At 51.8% G+C, this 16047-nt stretch overlaps 1 protein-coding gene across 2 annotated transcripts in view; it reads right to left on the bottom strand.

Moving 5' to 3' along the window:
- Positions 1-14276, bottom strand: part of AXIN1 (axin 1) — a 56508-nt gene extending 42232 nt beyond the window's left edge. For both annotated transcript variants that reach the window (XM_058570501.1, XM_058570502.1), the window contains exons 1-2: positions 14167-14276; positions 9015-9975 (exon numbers count right to left, since the gene is read on the bottom strand). In XM_058570501.1, the coding sequence (XP_058426484.1) occupies positions 9015-9892 (878 nt within the window). In that variant the 5' untranslated portion in view covers positions 9893-9975; positions 14167-14276. The remainder of the gene's footprint in view (positions 1-9014; positions 9976-14166) is intronic.
- Between the last annotated feature and the right edge of the window lie 1771 nt (positions 14277-16047).

Here is a 16047-nt window from a genome sequence, read left to right as displayed (position 1 = left end):
GACAAGGTGGAGAAGTATATTCACAAGCACTTTTTAAGCTGATGCAGCCTAAGGGAAGATCTATGTCAGAAAGTCAAATATCTAATCAAATGAAAAAATGCAGCAATTATAACCAAAAACATACACAAAAAAATAGTACAAGAAAGAAAATGCTTGGCCCAACTTGGCTCAGCAATGAAAACACCAACTCCGGATTTAAACCAAACCTAGGATGTATTAATAATTAGGACAGGTGGTAGCGAAGGGAGAACATCAATAGGACTGTCTAAGAACAGACGACCCAAGACAGCTGTATGAGCACGTTTCTCAGAAAAGTGGGTGCGATGGACTGAAAGTCTGTGTCCCCCCAAAATCCACATGTTGAAGTCCTGCCCCCTGGTGTGGCTATATTTGGAGATGGGCCCTCTAAGGGGGTCATGAAGGTTAAATGAGGTCAAAGAGTGGGGCCCTGACCCCACAGGGAGCTGCCCTCTCTCTCCGTGTGCACCCCAAGGAAAGGCAACGAGAAGCAGCCTCGGAATGACCCTACCTTGCTGGCACCTTCATCTGGGACTACCAGCCTCCAGAACTGTGAGAAATAAACACCTGTTGTTCAAGCCGCAAGTCAGTGGTATTTTATTGTGGCAGTGTGAGCAGACTAATACACTAGGGTAAGAAATAGTTGGACAAGACCATCCTGGAAAGGGCAGAGGGAACGTGGGACTGCTAAAGTTGAGTTATCAGCCTTTTAGCATTATTTGAATTTTTCCTTGCCTCTATTTTTTAAATAAAAATTAAAATTAATTTAAAATACTGGAATAGTAGTGCAAACATTAAGAAGACCTAAGATCATATTAAAAGGAAACATTTACACGTATCCTTTTTAAAGAAAAAATATGCTTTCGAAAAGTTGCATATCATAGACCTTCTTGTGATATATCTTCATATATATTTTATTGTATTGTATATTTATATATATTGTTTATTTGTATATATTTTTATAATATACTTTCTAATTACAAAAGAAATATGTTTTATAGGAATTTGGAAAAACTAGAAAAACAAACAGAAGAAAATAAAAAGCCTACATTCTCCAACATACAGAAAAAAAGTCCCTATGCAACCAAACCTGCTATTGGACATTCAAGTTATTCTAGCCATTAGATATTACAGGCAACATTCTTTATGATTATTTTTAAATGTTTATTCAAGAGAACATATGGCCCTACAGACTGAAGATGAGTTAGTAAAGATCCAGAGAGGGTCAATACCAAAAAACCAGCATTTAAATAATGCAAAGGGCACAAAACTGGATGAGCACAGGGCCCAGGAATGGGCAGAGGAGGTCCCTGCTGCTGGGGGGCTGAGGGCGGTGCCCACCCAGCCACCCCGCCACACTGTGCAGGGCTCACCTCTGTCCATCAAAACTGAAGGAGTTTGGGGCTAGCCCCATGGCGTAGTGATTAAGTTCAGCACACTCCACTTTGGTGGCCCGGGTTCTTGGGTTCAGATCCCAGGCATGGACCTACACTACTTGTCAGCCACGTGGTGGCAGCGACCCACATACAAATAGAGGAAGACCAGCACAGATGTTAGCTCAGGGACAATCTTCCTCAAGCAAAAAGAGGAAGATTGGCGACAGATGTTAGCTCAGGGCCAATCTTCCTCAGCAAAAAAGAAAAAAAACTGGCGGAGTTTGCTCCAAACAAAAGAGCTGAGTCCAGCTGCTACAAGAAGTCTCACGGCTCACATAGAAGGCTCGTGGGCCAAGACTGTAACTCACCCAGTGGTGGGGGTCCACTGTGGGAGAGGATGAGGAGGGGCAAGGCTGAACCCCTTCACGCACACGAGGCCATCCACATAGCCTCTTTACAGGCTCTGTGAAGACGCTGAAGCAGTGTGGAGGCTGCGTGCATTTTAACAAAATCGGCTGGCCAGACTGGGTCCTGGGAAGGGACTGAAAAGATTTACTGAGTTGTTTCCTCAGATCAAACACTTTTTGGTATTAACAGGCTCTGAGAGGACCCCAAGGGGCTCACAAAACTGTGCACTTGTACTGACGTGACACAGGGGAAAATAAAGCAATACTGATTTCCTTCCACACGCATAGGTACATAGCCTCACGTCGCTCACAGATTGAAGAAAGAATTATTAGACAGCCTTCCTTTCCCTACTGAACCTCCACTACTCAGCCAAATCCCATATTTCTAATAACTACAGGGTAAACTGGTGTCAATGAGGTCAAGATTCTAGAAAAGATCAACAGAGCCAGCAAGTGCGAATCAAATTGCAATCTCTGTGACACTGACAGGCGCACAAACCTGAGAAGGGGCTGGTCACCTGGCAGCTGACCCATGTGCATAGCTCCAGTCCAAGACCGCACAACGGAACGCACACATGCCCGGCACGCCACGCTCTCCTGAACAGCTGCTGCACGTCAGAGACTGGGCAGCGCGGTCCGTCAAAGGGCTCGGTCAATGTCTGCTCGTCTGCTGTCTATAGGCGCTTCCCTTCCATAAACCCACCGACACAGCCCGGCAAAGGGGCCCTCTCCTCCAGAACTCCTCAGTCTGACATCTAACTACAGACTCTCCTGGACTTTGTTGAAACCTGTTAAAGACCATGAGTTTTACATCACTAAAGCAGAGAAAAAATATTTTTAGACCCTCCTATAACTAGTTTAAAAATTTTTCATGGCCAGTCCTACCCCACTGACAGGCATATAAAATGTACACAGCATGCTGGTGCTGCTGTGACGGAGTCCACCACGGGCATGTCTGGGTCCTAAGGAGCCTGGGGCTGACTCCAGGTGCAGGGGAAGTCCCAGCAGCGCTGGAGGAGGGGACGGCGTGATCAGACTTGCATTTAGAAAAGATCCCTTTGGCGCTGTGGGGAGAAGAGACGGAGGCCGAGATCCAACCCGAAGGTTCTGCAGTGGTCCAGGAAGAGGCAGTGGGAGCCAGAGTGCAGACAGTGAGCAGCAGAGGGATTCAACACACGTTTGGAAGGGGACCCCGGACTTGCTGCTGCACTGGATGTGGGGGTGAGCAAAGCAGGGTCAGGTGGTTTGGGTTGACCTGGTCGATCGTGGTGCCACCGGAAGAAAGATTACAAGAGGAACAGGTGTGGGGTGGGGAATTAATATGCCTCACTTTAAGGAAATGTGATTATTACAGTCAGAACGTGTCATTTACTACCCTATCTTTGAAACCATTTGCCACCCAGATGCGAATTTCACCAACATCAAGCAGACCATTACATTCAGATGATGATGATGAAGAAGAATCACAGCAACAGCTGAAACTTACCACATACCTGCTGTGTACAGGCACTGGCTGGTCTACGCACCCCCAGGTGTATCTCACGGAATGTCCCTGACAGCCTATTTGGAGGTCCTTACTCCAGCCTCCCCATTTTATAGATAAGGCCAGAGAGGTGTACCAACTTTCCCACGACCATACAGCCAGGACAAGGCTGACCCCACAAGACACCGCCTAGTGGGAACGTCATCAAGCCAAGGGTCGCTAATTTAAGCCACCAAGCTTGATATCCTCCCCATCCAGCCAGGAAGGTGAGAAGATTCGTCAATGCTTGTCTCGAGAGCTCCACGGCTACACACCAATCTTCGTCTGAAAACATCTCCAGTCATCTACTGAACAGTCATCATCTGTTCAGTTAAAAGAATCCATCCAGTTGGACAAGTCACACATCTGGAAGATGACAAGGGAACGGCAGCAGGACCAGGCTCTCTCCCAAGCTTCGTGCCCCTCACTTAGAGCAGCTATAAGCACAGCAGTAGGAAAAAGGGGGGAGGGTTGTAGGGAGAGTCAGACTTTAAAAATGAGCTACCTCCCATCACAAATGGCCTAAAAATTTGACAGTCCAGAGAATTTGCTAGAGGTCAAATCAAACAGGCTCACTATTAACAAATGTGTCCTGAGACCCCACGGCCTGTGGCCACCCCCTCTCAAACACAGTGGACACACACTCCACCCTGTTGACATGGAGCCCCCCTGCAGCCCTTCACCAGAGCCACTGCCTTAACCCTACCCCACTCCATGCCACTTGAACTCCAATCAGAAACCCAAAATCAATCTCATTTTTCTGCTTTCCATATGCAATTGTACACATTTTGGGAGCTTGCTCTTTTTACATTTCTTCTCTTAACCTTTTAAGCCATTACCAGAAATACAGTCACTAAATCAACAAACAAGTCAGAAAGTTCCTCAGTCAAACCCTGAGGAGACCCTGGAGAGCAAGGGCTGGTCGTCCACCCCTTAAAGGACCCACAAGCCGCCAAGTTGCTCCTGCTGTGCACGGCATCAGCGGTCCACTCTCTGGCCATGATGACCAGCCCTGACCAGGAACACCTAACTGGGCTGGCCCATCAGGAAGACTCAAAAAAATATCCCTTGAGATCCTGTCCTCGGGGAACTTCTCAGCCAATGAGGAAGGTAAAAGTAGTAAATAGAAATGGAAAACATCAAAACCAGGGGCAATCACTAAGTGCGGGTGGTTGAAGGGCTGAGGGAGATGGCCTGGCGTCAGGCCTGACCAACCAGGCCCCCAGGAGAACGCAACACTGGCCCTCCCATGGCCAGACCCTGAACACACCTGGCACCTGGCAGGCCAGACCAAGCTTTTAGGGGAGTAAAACCTGAGCCTGCCAGCTAATGTCTCATGGCCCCTGGGCCCTAATGCCAAATCAGTAAGTAAATGAACAGCCAAGCACCTGCATCACCAGAGGACCCTTTGCCAATTCCCACCAATTTAAGTGGTGGGCATGAACCAACCAAAGTTACATCCAAAACTCCACTGACAACAGGCACTGAAAACTGGGCAAGTCTTCCACACAGAGACACAGAGAATGGAGAGCAGCAAGGAATTCCCTCGGCCCAAGAGCTCAAAATGACCCCAAGTGATTAGGATAAATGTAGAAAAATGTCAGGGCATTGCTGTTTTCTCAGTTTTGACAGAGACCTAAGTAGAAGACCCATTTAACTTTTCTCAAGTCAGCTACGTGAAAAACAGCCACGTGCGCACACACAAAACCAAAGAGGGCTGACACTCAGGCCTCCCACCAGGGAACAGGGAGCACCCATGCCTGGGACAGGGAGACTGAACAACACCAGTGAGCACAAGCGGAGCAGCCCACACTGTGGAGCCCATGCAACCAGGACACTCTTGGTGCCGGAGTCCCTGGGGTCGTCCTGTCCTAGACACAGCCCTCCTGACACTCCTCCACGCAGAACTAACGCTGAGAGAGGCACCTGCTGTCCACAGGACATGTATCCCCAACAAGGTTTACGCTCTGACTCCTCCTCTCTGTAGCGGGCACTCACTAGCTGCCTATTCAGCACCCACCTTCCTTTTCCCTTTCCCGTTAACCCCAATCTTCCTTTGAAGGACCATTCTTCCTCACTGGGGAGTGGACATGCTATCTGAGTGAGGCACCCCACTTTCCTCCCGGGGTGAGGTGTAAGCTCAGCAGCACAGTCTCGGGCCCTTGCACACAATTACGCTGGGATGGCAGGACATAGCAGCACACGGTGTCCCCAGTCACTCAGAAGGAACTGCAGTACGTTCCTTCAACGCTGTGGGAGGTGTTTGTTTAAAAAACAAGGGAGCCCAGAGCCCAAGGCTGGTGTGGCAGCCACCTCCAACACAGGGAGCCACCTGAGAGCAAAGCTGGCCACGGGAAGGCAGAGGCAAAGAAGCATCAAGAAAAGGTGTGGTTTCTTACGAAACTAAACATGCTCTCACCATACAATCCAGCAACCACACTCCTTGGTATTTACCCAAAGGAGGTGAAAACTCACGACCACACAAAAACCTGCACATGGATATTTACTGCAGCTTATATTCATAATTGCCCAAACCTGGAAGCAACCAAGATGTCCTTCAGTTGGTGATGGATAAATAAACTGTGGCCCGTCCATATGGTGGAACAGTACTCAGTGCTAAAAAGAAACGAGCTATCGAGCCATGAAGGAACCTTAAATGTGTCTCATTAAGTGAGAGAAGCCAATCTGAAAAGGCTACATACTGTATGATTCTATCAATATGACGTTCTGGAAAAGGCAAAACTATGGAGACAGTAAAAAAAATCAGCAGTTGTCAGGGGTTAGGGGGGAGGAAAGGATGAACAGGCAGAGCACAGAGGAATTCTAGAGCAGTGAAACTACTCTGTATGATACTATAATAATGGATACATGTCAGTATAAATTTGTCCAGACTCACAGAATGTCCAACACCAAGAGTGAACTCTGATGTAAACTACGGACTTTGACTGACTGTGATGTGTCCACGCAGGTTCACCAGTTGTAACACACGTGCTGCCCAGTGGTTGATAACAGGAGATGCTATCATGTGTGGGACAGGGGTGCATGGGAAACCTCTGTACTTTCCTCTCAATTTTGCTGGTAACCTAAAACTGCTCTAAAAAACTCAAGTTTTTAGGGGCCTGCCCCGTGGCTTAGCCGTTAACTGCGCGTGCTCCGCTACTGGCGGCCTGGGTTCAGAGCCCAGGCGCGCACCAATGCACCGCTCATCCGGCCATGCTGAGGCGGTGTCCCACATACAGCAACTAGAAGGATGTGCAACTACGACATACAACTATCCACTGGGCCTTTGGGGAGAAAAAGGGAAAAAAGGAGGAGGATTGGCAATAGATGTTAGCTCAGGGCCGGTCTTCCTCAGCAAAAAGAGGAGGATTGGCATGGATGTTAGCTCAGAGCTGATCTCCCTCACACACACATAAAAAAACCTAAAGTCTTTAAAAGAAAAATGGCTGGAATCTGGATCAAACCACATCTGAAGCTGGCCCTGCCTCTGGACTTTTTACTTACTTGAGTCAACCCTTTTTTTCCCCTTCTCCCAAAAGCCCCAGTTCATGGTTGTATATCCTAGTTGTAAGTCCTTCTAGTTCTTCTATGTGACCCACCGCCACAGCATGACTACTGACAGACAAGTGGTGAGGTTCCACAACCAGGAAGCGAACCTGGGCCACTGAAGTAGAATGAGCAGATCTTTAACCACTAGGCCATCAGGGCTGGCTCTGAGTCAAGCCTTTTACCCTTGAAGCCAGGTGACCTGGATTTTCTGTGACTTCCAACCTAGCACATCCTAACTGCACACGCTTGCAGGACAAGGAGAATGTGATGGACTCCGAACCCTGCCAGTGCTAAGAAACGATGACCCCTTGGGCCGGCCCCGTGGCTTAGCGGTTAAGTGTGTGCGCTCCGCTGCTGGCGGCCCGGGTTGGGATCCCGGGCGCGCGCCGACGCACCCCTTCTCCAGCCATGCTGAGGCCGCGTCCCACATACAGCAACTAGAAGGATGTGCAGCTATGACATACAACTATCTACCGGGGCTTTGGGGGAAAATAAATAAATAAAAAATTTAAAAAAAAAAAAAGAAAGAAACGATGACCCCGACATCCTAGATCCTCCACCCACAAAATTACCATGGGCAACCTTGAGTGGGAGAGTGTTTGATTGCAGACAGGACTCCTGAACTCCAGGCTCCCTCTGCCATCAGCAGCCACAACAGTTAAAACCAAAATGTGCTACGGTCCTCACAGCTGAACGCTATTAGACACGCAAAGCCGACATATTCTATTAATTTGATAGCAAAGGTTACTTATTACAAATAGAGCAAACCAAAGAAGGAAAAGGCAAAGTTGCTGCCTACGACCGAGAACTGAAAAGTGTGCAGACTGGGCTGGTTGGGGGAGGGGTGGCACTCAGGAATTTTTAAAATTAGAAATCAGAATTGAACTCAATTTCTTCCCCCTGCAGCCCAGGTGTCAAATTTAATCCCATCTTAAAACTGTTCTAATCAAATACAAAAACTATTATGTTAGGTTTTAAAAACTGTGTCAGTTACCAGCCTTACTTACCAGGATAACTTTATGGCATACTCTGTCCTAAAAAACCTTGCAAGATCAATAGCAGTTAGCTAAAGACGATGAGTTAAAGGCACACAAAAATGACCTCAAACAGTGTCTCTCGAATCACATCACTTGGCTTAAAGGATATTTAAGCCTTAGAAATGTTTTATCCTGGGTTTATCAGCAAATAGTCAATTTCTCTGCCACAGTAAGCTTCAAGAAATGATCCAGGCTTTTAGTAAGTCCACGGGAGAGCCCCAGCACCTGGGGATGTATTTTCAGACTCTTGATTACATCAGCAGAGCCACAAGAATTCCAGGCTTTCAAAGGTTCACAGGCAGGCATCTCCAGGACCAGTATGGGAAAGGAGTGAGAAACAGAAGTGCCCTGCTAACATCAGCAAAGGGCTCCAACCCGTGGCAAATAAACCCCCAGGAACCACAGGAGGGATCACCAAGAAGGAAGAACCGGGTTTCCAAAGCTGTAAGGACTTCTTGATAGCACCACTTCACGCCTCCACAGTAATCACAACTTCAGAATGCCCAGGTTGCTGGGAACTGACTACACAACAGCACTAACTCATTTTGCTGGCAGGGAAAAAAGGTCCAAACTAGAACTGCAACCACAGCCATAGGAAGTTCCCAAAGTGCTCAGACAACCTGCCGTACAGCAGCCTCCCCACCACCGCTTCCCAACCTCCAGGAAGAGTCTTAGAAGGTCGTTACAAAAATCAATGACCCAGAATTCTCTAAGTACTGATGCATTTAAAAGTCCACTCCTCCCTTTATTAAGCCACAAGGATTATGTCTACCAGGTAAATCCACCTTCTATGCATGAGGATACAAACTGTACTACTAAACCATAAAGTTTAAATGTCATTATTCTAAGAATTCTACTGCTCCTAAGCCATATATTTCAGTCTGTTCTTGACGAAAGTCTTCTTAACATACAAATATTAAAAACATCTAATGACAAATATGAAGGTATCATGAATAAGAACGAAATCCACAACTCACCCACGGCAGCAGGAGTATGCCCACTTTGGGGCTGAAAGACAAGACCACTCCTTACCAACACCTTTCCCTTGCTAGTTCTCCAGGTCTCAGAGGTGAGCACAGAAACGGACGCCCCGTGTCTGACTCACCTGAATTCTCTGCCTTCGCTGTACCGTCTACTTGAGGAGGCGCGGGGGGTGGCTGTCTCCAGGAGCAGCTTCTGTGTGAGCCTGCCAGGGGGAGCAGGGTCTCTGCCATCGTCTTCCTCTATATCTTGGTCACATTTCCATTCCTCATCTTCGTTCAAAGTGGGCAGGTATCCAGGTATGCCCTTCCCTGTCCCTGACCCAGAGCTCTGGTCACTACAGAGCTTTGGGCTCTCCGAGCCTGTCCTCGTGTATTCCAAATAAATATCGGACTTGAGAAAGGAGGGGTAGGTGTTCTCCTCCATGGTGGACTGGATTTCCGTCTGGGCCTGGTCGAACATGGCAGGATCGATCAGCTGCTTCACGATGCAGTCCTTTATGAAGCTCTTGGTGGCTGGCTTGGTTTGCCTGGACACGATGCCGTTGTTATCAAGGATGTACTTTCGGTAAATAGCTTTGGCCAGCTTCAGCCTCTTTTCCTCATTCGAGTCACAGGGCTCCAGTTTCCTGAAGCCGCTGCAGGCAAACCAGAAGTCCAGCAGGTCAGCACAGTCCTCCTGCTTCAGGAAAGTCCTAAACAGGTTTATCCCATCTTGATCGTCTAGTAAAGAGTGCAGCGACTCGGCCCACTTCAAGTACGGGGGGGTGGGGGAAGCACTGCCCTCAGGTTCGTATCCCAGGTCCAGATCTGAGCGCCTCGGAGTGGCTGTTGACGTCTCCCCTTTAATCCCGGCACCTTTCCCGGAGCAGAAGCTGTGGCTGATGGGCCTAGGGTCTGTGGACACCAGTTCACCCTCCTCACCAGGCACTGGGGGTCGGGGGGCATCTTCGGTGAAACTTGCTCCGAGGTCCAAGGGGAAACCCTGCTCTTGGATATTCATTTTGGGACTCTGTGCGTCAATGAACAATGAGCGCTGCACCCTAATACATCAGTACTTACAGCTCCAAAGTGAATCAATCTGTCCTGTTGAAACCATTAAGAGGACAAGGATTAGGAAAGGTGGGTCCATGGAAACATGACCAAGAGGTTTTCTCAAGACAAGACCTGGAATGACGCCCTCCCGCTCGAACTCTAAACCAGAAATGCAGTTTAAATTTTCAATCTTTTGTCACAAGGTTTGTGCTATATTAAAACAATCTCTAACAACTTTTATAACCATAGGAACGCCTTCGGTGCTAAGAAATGAATGCCCAGAACATGGAGAGCACCTCTCCCTTCAAGTGTCATTCTGCGAGAACATCAGAAACCAGCAGCCTGGGGACCTCCCGTCTCAGTTACAGAGCTCAGTGACCGGTCCATCTCTGCCAGCTCCACGAAGGCAGGAGGACTGGAGGAGAGAAAGGAGCTTCTATTCCTAGTCGTACACGCTTGGGTGAGAGCCGGTCCCTCACATGTGATATAAGGATGACCGCCCTCCTGCCCCACAGGGTCTCTTTGAGACTCAGATACGGACAGGAAGGCATGTCGCACACCAGAAGGTGGGCGGGCGTGTCTGCTCCCACGCTGTCCAGGCGAAAGCCACTGTATCTTTCTGCCTGCCCCACCACTTCACACTTAGGATGCCTCACAACATGTGCAGACACATGGGCGAGTTGTCCCTTAACTCTCAACACTGCTGAGAGAGCAGCCCATCGTGGGTCACCCTCAGCATCTTCAACTGAATGATCAAAGGACACCACCACACGCACACACACAGGGGCCTGCTACATCACCAATGTGACCATCTTGCAAGTGCTTCCATCAGAAAGTTGCACTTTTAAAACCTTGCTTATAAAGACAGTGTCCTTCTGATAACAAACGGCAATTGAGTACTCTGAGAAACAGAGAAGGTACAGAAAAATGACACCAAATACCATTATACCTTTTAGCTAAGGAAGCAGACAGCTCACACAATTTAACTCATAAGCTGAAAACCAAACCACCCACCCTCTTGGAGGTCAAGGAACTACAGGTTTGCTGTTGCTGCTATAAGCCTGCCTGGGGTGTGAGGGGGGACTGTCCTGGATCAGGACTCTGCATGGTCTTCAGTCCTCCCTGCTGCATCCTACAGGAGCTCACAGAGCCCACGAGCTCTGGCTACACTTCCAAACCCGGCCATGGGGGTGACTGCAACATGGCCTGCCATGAGATAAGTGGGCTGGCTAGAAGCATGTCCAGTCTAACCACCTGGAGCGCTGAAAAAGCCAGAGGGAGCAAAATAAAACCCTAAAACCTGGTTCCAACACAAAGGGTAGCTCTCCCCAGCCACCACTTCACACTCAGGGCTACTTCACACTGGTATACGTGTAATCCACCCCCTCACACCTGCCTTCTCATGCTGCACACACTTCACCTGCCGGCAGCTGCAGATGGCTAGAAGCGAGAAGCATCCAGAGACAGAGAATAGGTCACAATTATGTGCCCCAAATGACATTTCTGCAGCTAATGACTTTCTATGTAAACTACTGGGTAGGCTGTAATCTCAGCCTTGGCAGGAATGCCCTGTTTCTTAAGGTCAAGGCCCATGGGCTATGGCACCCTGCTGCTCCTGGACCACATCAACTGCAAAGTTGCTTTCTTTGAGCCCTATCAACTTGGAATGAGCACCTTCGGTGTCTCAGCTCCACACCAGCTTGTGGACGTCTAATGTCCTCTTGTCCGGGATGCCATCTTAGGAAAGAGGGCCAGCACCTGGCCCTTGAGCCTTACCCTTGGAGATGCCTTGTAGTTCACTAGCCTTGAGAAAGAACCAAGTCACTGTGTGCAAATGGGAGGCTAATTAGGAGTCACTGTCACTTTCTCTTAAGGTGCTTATGTCTTCTATGTAAATTATTTGTAGCAGGCTGATTTAAACATTTTCTGCAGAACCCACAGCACCTAGCACAAAGTCTTGCAACTAATGAGCACCAATAAATATTTAATTCATTGACATAAAGGAAAACAACACTTGTCATAGATGCCAAATGTTAACTCTTTACAGACGCTAAATTATTGTGCTATAGAACAAGCAGCAAATTCAAGACCCAGCCATTCATTACAAAACAGTGGATGTCTTAAAAAACTAACATTTTAATTCATGTGTGAACAAGTCCCTCTAATCATTTTAAACTATGTTTCATTGCCCAAAAGAAACATTCCTTGTAATTCACATCTATTTTTGGCTGTCAACTGACAGAGACATTTGGTGTCCCTGGGAGCACATGAACACCTCTCCAAATTACTGATGACACTGAAACGTGCTCCAGGTCCTGCAACCTCTGGGTTCCCACAGAGGAGCACACCAGCATTTAGTGTCCGCACGTGTGCATACCACACAGAAAGCAGTTATGTTAATTCAGGTTAGAGTCAAATGCCCACAAGCACTGAGTTTGGCCAACAGCCTGTAACCACCATCAATAAAGGGATTCCATAGAAGGAATCTACAACTCCAATACGGCATTTAAAATCTCATTTAGTCACTGCTGAGGCATACCCCCTGGGTACCAGGGCAGCCAGCTCGATGCTACAGATGTGTATGTATTTATTTATTTTAGTCAAATATAACTTTTGAACTTTTGATCTATATGGACTGTGGAAGTAACAGAGCAAGAATGACATTTTCCCAACTGTCTGCTAATTAAACTCTTGAAGGGTCAGGTCTACTGTTTTACACACAATGCATTCCCCCACCACCTCAATTCTCAATGACTAATGTAACCCAAAAAAGTCCACTTAGCTTTTCTGAAACTAGAAATCCAAGAAACACCAACACCTGCTGAAAATCAAACAGAAACACTGTATTTTGCATGCTCTCCCATCCTTGTCCCTGAATAGAAGTTCTTAAAACTGAAACCCAGATATTGCCGACTATCTTGGGAGGTCACGTTTAGACTGTGTGTGTTCTCCAAAACAGAGCCTGTGGGTCTAAGTATGCCCGAGATTCTTCCTAAAGAAGCAAAGAACATAAAATGCAAGCAAAGAGGAGAAGCCGAGATGCACAATAAGAACTCTTTACAAATTATCTTAGAGATGGGCTGAGAAAAATCCCCAGAGATCTGGTGTATTATTCTCTACTGTCCTCTGTGCCGAGCTACAAGTTTCACTGCCCTGGCTGTGCAGCTCTGGTTCCATGGGGGACTGAATTCCAAAACATGTAGTGGAGGCAGAATCTAAGATCCACACCCGAGAGAGAGTGCTGGAGGCAAGGCATCAATCTGAGAGAGGACAGCCACTGGACAGGCCACCCACAGCTGGACGCAGCCCAGGGCACAGATTCACTCACTCCTACTCTTTGCTGGGGGGAGAGGGAAGGGACGCTCCACTGCCCTGTCTTTCTCCAAGATCCCTGCACAGAATGTCTGGGCCCAGCAGCTACTCTGCACCCCACCCACACCACAAAACATACCCCAGGCAGGAGAACCACAACACACCTGGCACCACACAATCAAACGCAGCAGCTTCCCACCCCAGGTTCCTCCAGGAGCACCACCCACCCCTTCTCGGAAACCGGGGTCTTCCTCACACCCTTCCTCTCCCCCAAACCAAGAGTCTGCACTTCCTGAACCAAAGTCTGCTTCTTCCGTGTTCACACACGCCAGTGTCAACAGTTCTCGCATTCTCCATCCCCTGCTAGCATCCCCCCTCTGACACGCCTGCCTCCACAGCCTTGGACCTCACAGGCCCCACCCCAACCCCCCGCACAGCCTGGGCCCTCCCGCATGCCTCCTCTTGCACCCTCCCCTCACACACTCCAGGGCCCCCTCACAGCCTCCCCTCACACCCTCGGAGCCCACACAGCCTCCCCGCACACCCTCGGAGCCCGCATACCCTCCCCTCACACCCTCCCGGCCCGCACAGCCTCCCCTCACACCCTCGGAGCCCGCATACCCTCCCCGCACACACTCCCGGCCCGCACAGCATCCCCTCACACCCTCGGAGCCCGCATGCCCTCCCCGCACACACTCCCGGTCCGCACAGCCTCCCCTCACACCCTCGGAGCCCGCACAGCCTCCCCTCACACCCTTGGAGCCCGCATACCCTCCCCGCACACACTCCCGGCCCACATAGCCTCCCCTCGCCCTCCTGGCCCGCACCCGCCAAGCCCCTCTTCCGGGTCCCGCCCGCCCGGCCTACGCGGCCTACAATGCGGCCGCACAGGCCCGCGCCCTCGGGAATGCGCCCGGCCCGCACACTCACCCGCGCGCGGCGGCGGGGCCCCGGGCCCGGCTCCCGGAGCGGCGCGGCGCGGCGCGGCCCATGCGCTCAGTGGCGGTGCGGCGGGCGGGACCGGGCGGGGGCGCGGCCCGGGGCCGCCCCCATCGCGCGGCGGCCCGGAGGTGGGCGCGGGGCAGGCCGCGGGGCGCCGCCGAGGCCGGCCGCCGCTCTCCGTGGCCTGCTCCGCGGGGACGCGGCTCCGGCCCGACTCCAGCCGGTCCTGCGGCGGCGGCGGCAGCGGCCGCGATCGCTTCCCTGAGCGGGGAGCCGGAGCCCAGACGCAGAAGCCCAGGCCGGAGCGCCCCCGCCGGCGCCGCCCGGAAGTGCGGGGGCGGGGGCAGGGAGTGGGGCGGGGCCAGGAGCGTGGGGCGGGGGCGGGGCGTGGGGCGGGACTGAGTGTGGGGCGGAGCCGCAGCGTAAAGCTGGCGGAGAGCGTGGGGCGGGGCCGGGACCGCTAGAAGGAGCCACGGTGCACAAACAGGGCTAAGAACGTGTGGGAGGAGCCTCTAACATGGAGGCGGGGCCAGGTCTGTGGGCGGGGCCGAGAGTGGCAGACGGAGCCGGAGCGCAGGGAAGGGCGGAGCCTGGAAAGAGGAGGCAGGGCCTGAGCGCGGATGCGGGGCCAGAGCGCCCAGGCGGGCTTGGGGCGTGAGGCGAGGCAGAGCGAGGGGGCGCGGTCAGATGCACTGATGTGGGGTTGGGGCCTTGGGCGTGCCGCGTGGCCGGGACCCTGTCGAGGGGAGCCGGAACCGGCGGCGGGAAACTGGGCTCGTCCCCCTGGGCGGTGGCGTCCCGGAGGGCGGCGTCAGGGGACGCCCCCGCGAGGTTCCCTGAAGGACCCCGGCCACGGGATGCCCGGCCCGGTGCACACAGCGAGCGGACAGCCGGCCCCGCATCAGGGCACACGCCAGGTCGCAGCCCTTTTCTGCCGCCCACACCGGTGTCCACTGGCCCAGGGCTCCCGAGGTCGGCCCGCGCCCAGCCAGCCTCCCACCGGCTCGGGGCGAGCAGCTTGTGCCTGGGCGGACGGGGTGGCCAGAGGGAGTGGAGACCGCGGGGCTCCCTGCCCGCCGGCCCTGGACAGGAGGACCTTTGCAGGTGGCCCTGGACGGCCACCAACTACCGGCGCACTGAAGGAAGCAGATGTCCAGAAGTTGGGTGGTTGGAGGGCAGAGCCAGGCTGACCGGGAGCTGAGCCCCCGTGATGTCCAGCTCCTGTCTCCACCTTCACCATGCCTGCTGCCCCCTGGCTGGCCAGGACCCTGAGAAGGTGGGCCAGGGCTCTCCCCTCCCCAGGTCCTCAGGCAGTCTGGACTCAGACAGGGCCAAGGCACACAGTGGGCAAGAGGTGTCTGATAATGCTGGCTGTCACTTGGGCAGTAGCCCCAACTGCCAAAGAGCTGTGCTTGAGACTGGCTGAGACCCCACCTCGGCTGGGCCTGCCTGCCTCAATTTCTCCCTGGCACCATCCAGGGTCTGGACAAGGGCTCCCCTTCCCACCACTGCCTGCGGGTCCCATTCGCCCAGGCCAGCCTGAGAGCAATTGCTTCTGGGTGTCCCATTCCCTGCACCCACCATCCCTTCCCCCCAGCTGTCACCTTGGCAGCTCTTGCCTGACCTGCAAGCCTAGCTGGCAAACTCCATGTTGCCTGCCCACCACCAACTCAGATGTGAGCACCACGGACATATGTGAGCGCCAGGAATTGATTACTGCCCCAAGGAATCACTTCTAGGATGCCCCATGACCACCCAGGACCCTGTCCTCCACAGAGCCACGCCAGGCCTGGCACCTCGAGCAATGCCCCCAGCAGCCTCCAGGGGATGGCTGTACCCCCATTCTACAGAAGAGGAAGCTGCAGCTCA

The sequence above is a fragment of the Diceros bicornis genome, chromosome 26 (assembly GCF_020826845.1).
Source record: "Diceros bicornis minor isolate mBicDic1 chromosome 26, mDicBic1.mat.cur, whole genome shotgun sequence".
NCBI lineage: Eukaryota > Metazoa > Chordata > Mammalia > Perissodactyla > Rhinocerotidae > Diceros > Diceros bicornis.
This window is presented reverse-complemented; position numbering and strand designations above follow the sequence as displayed.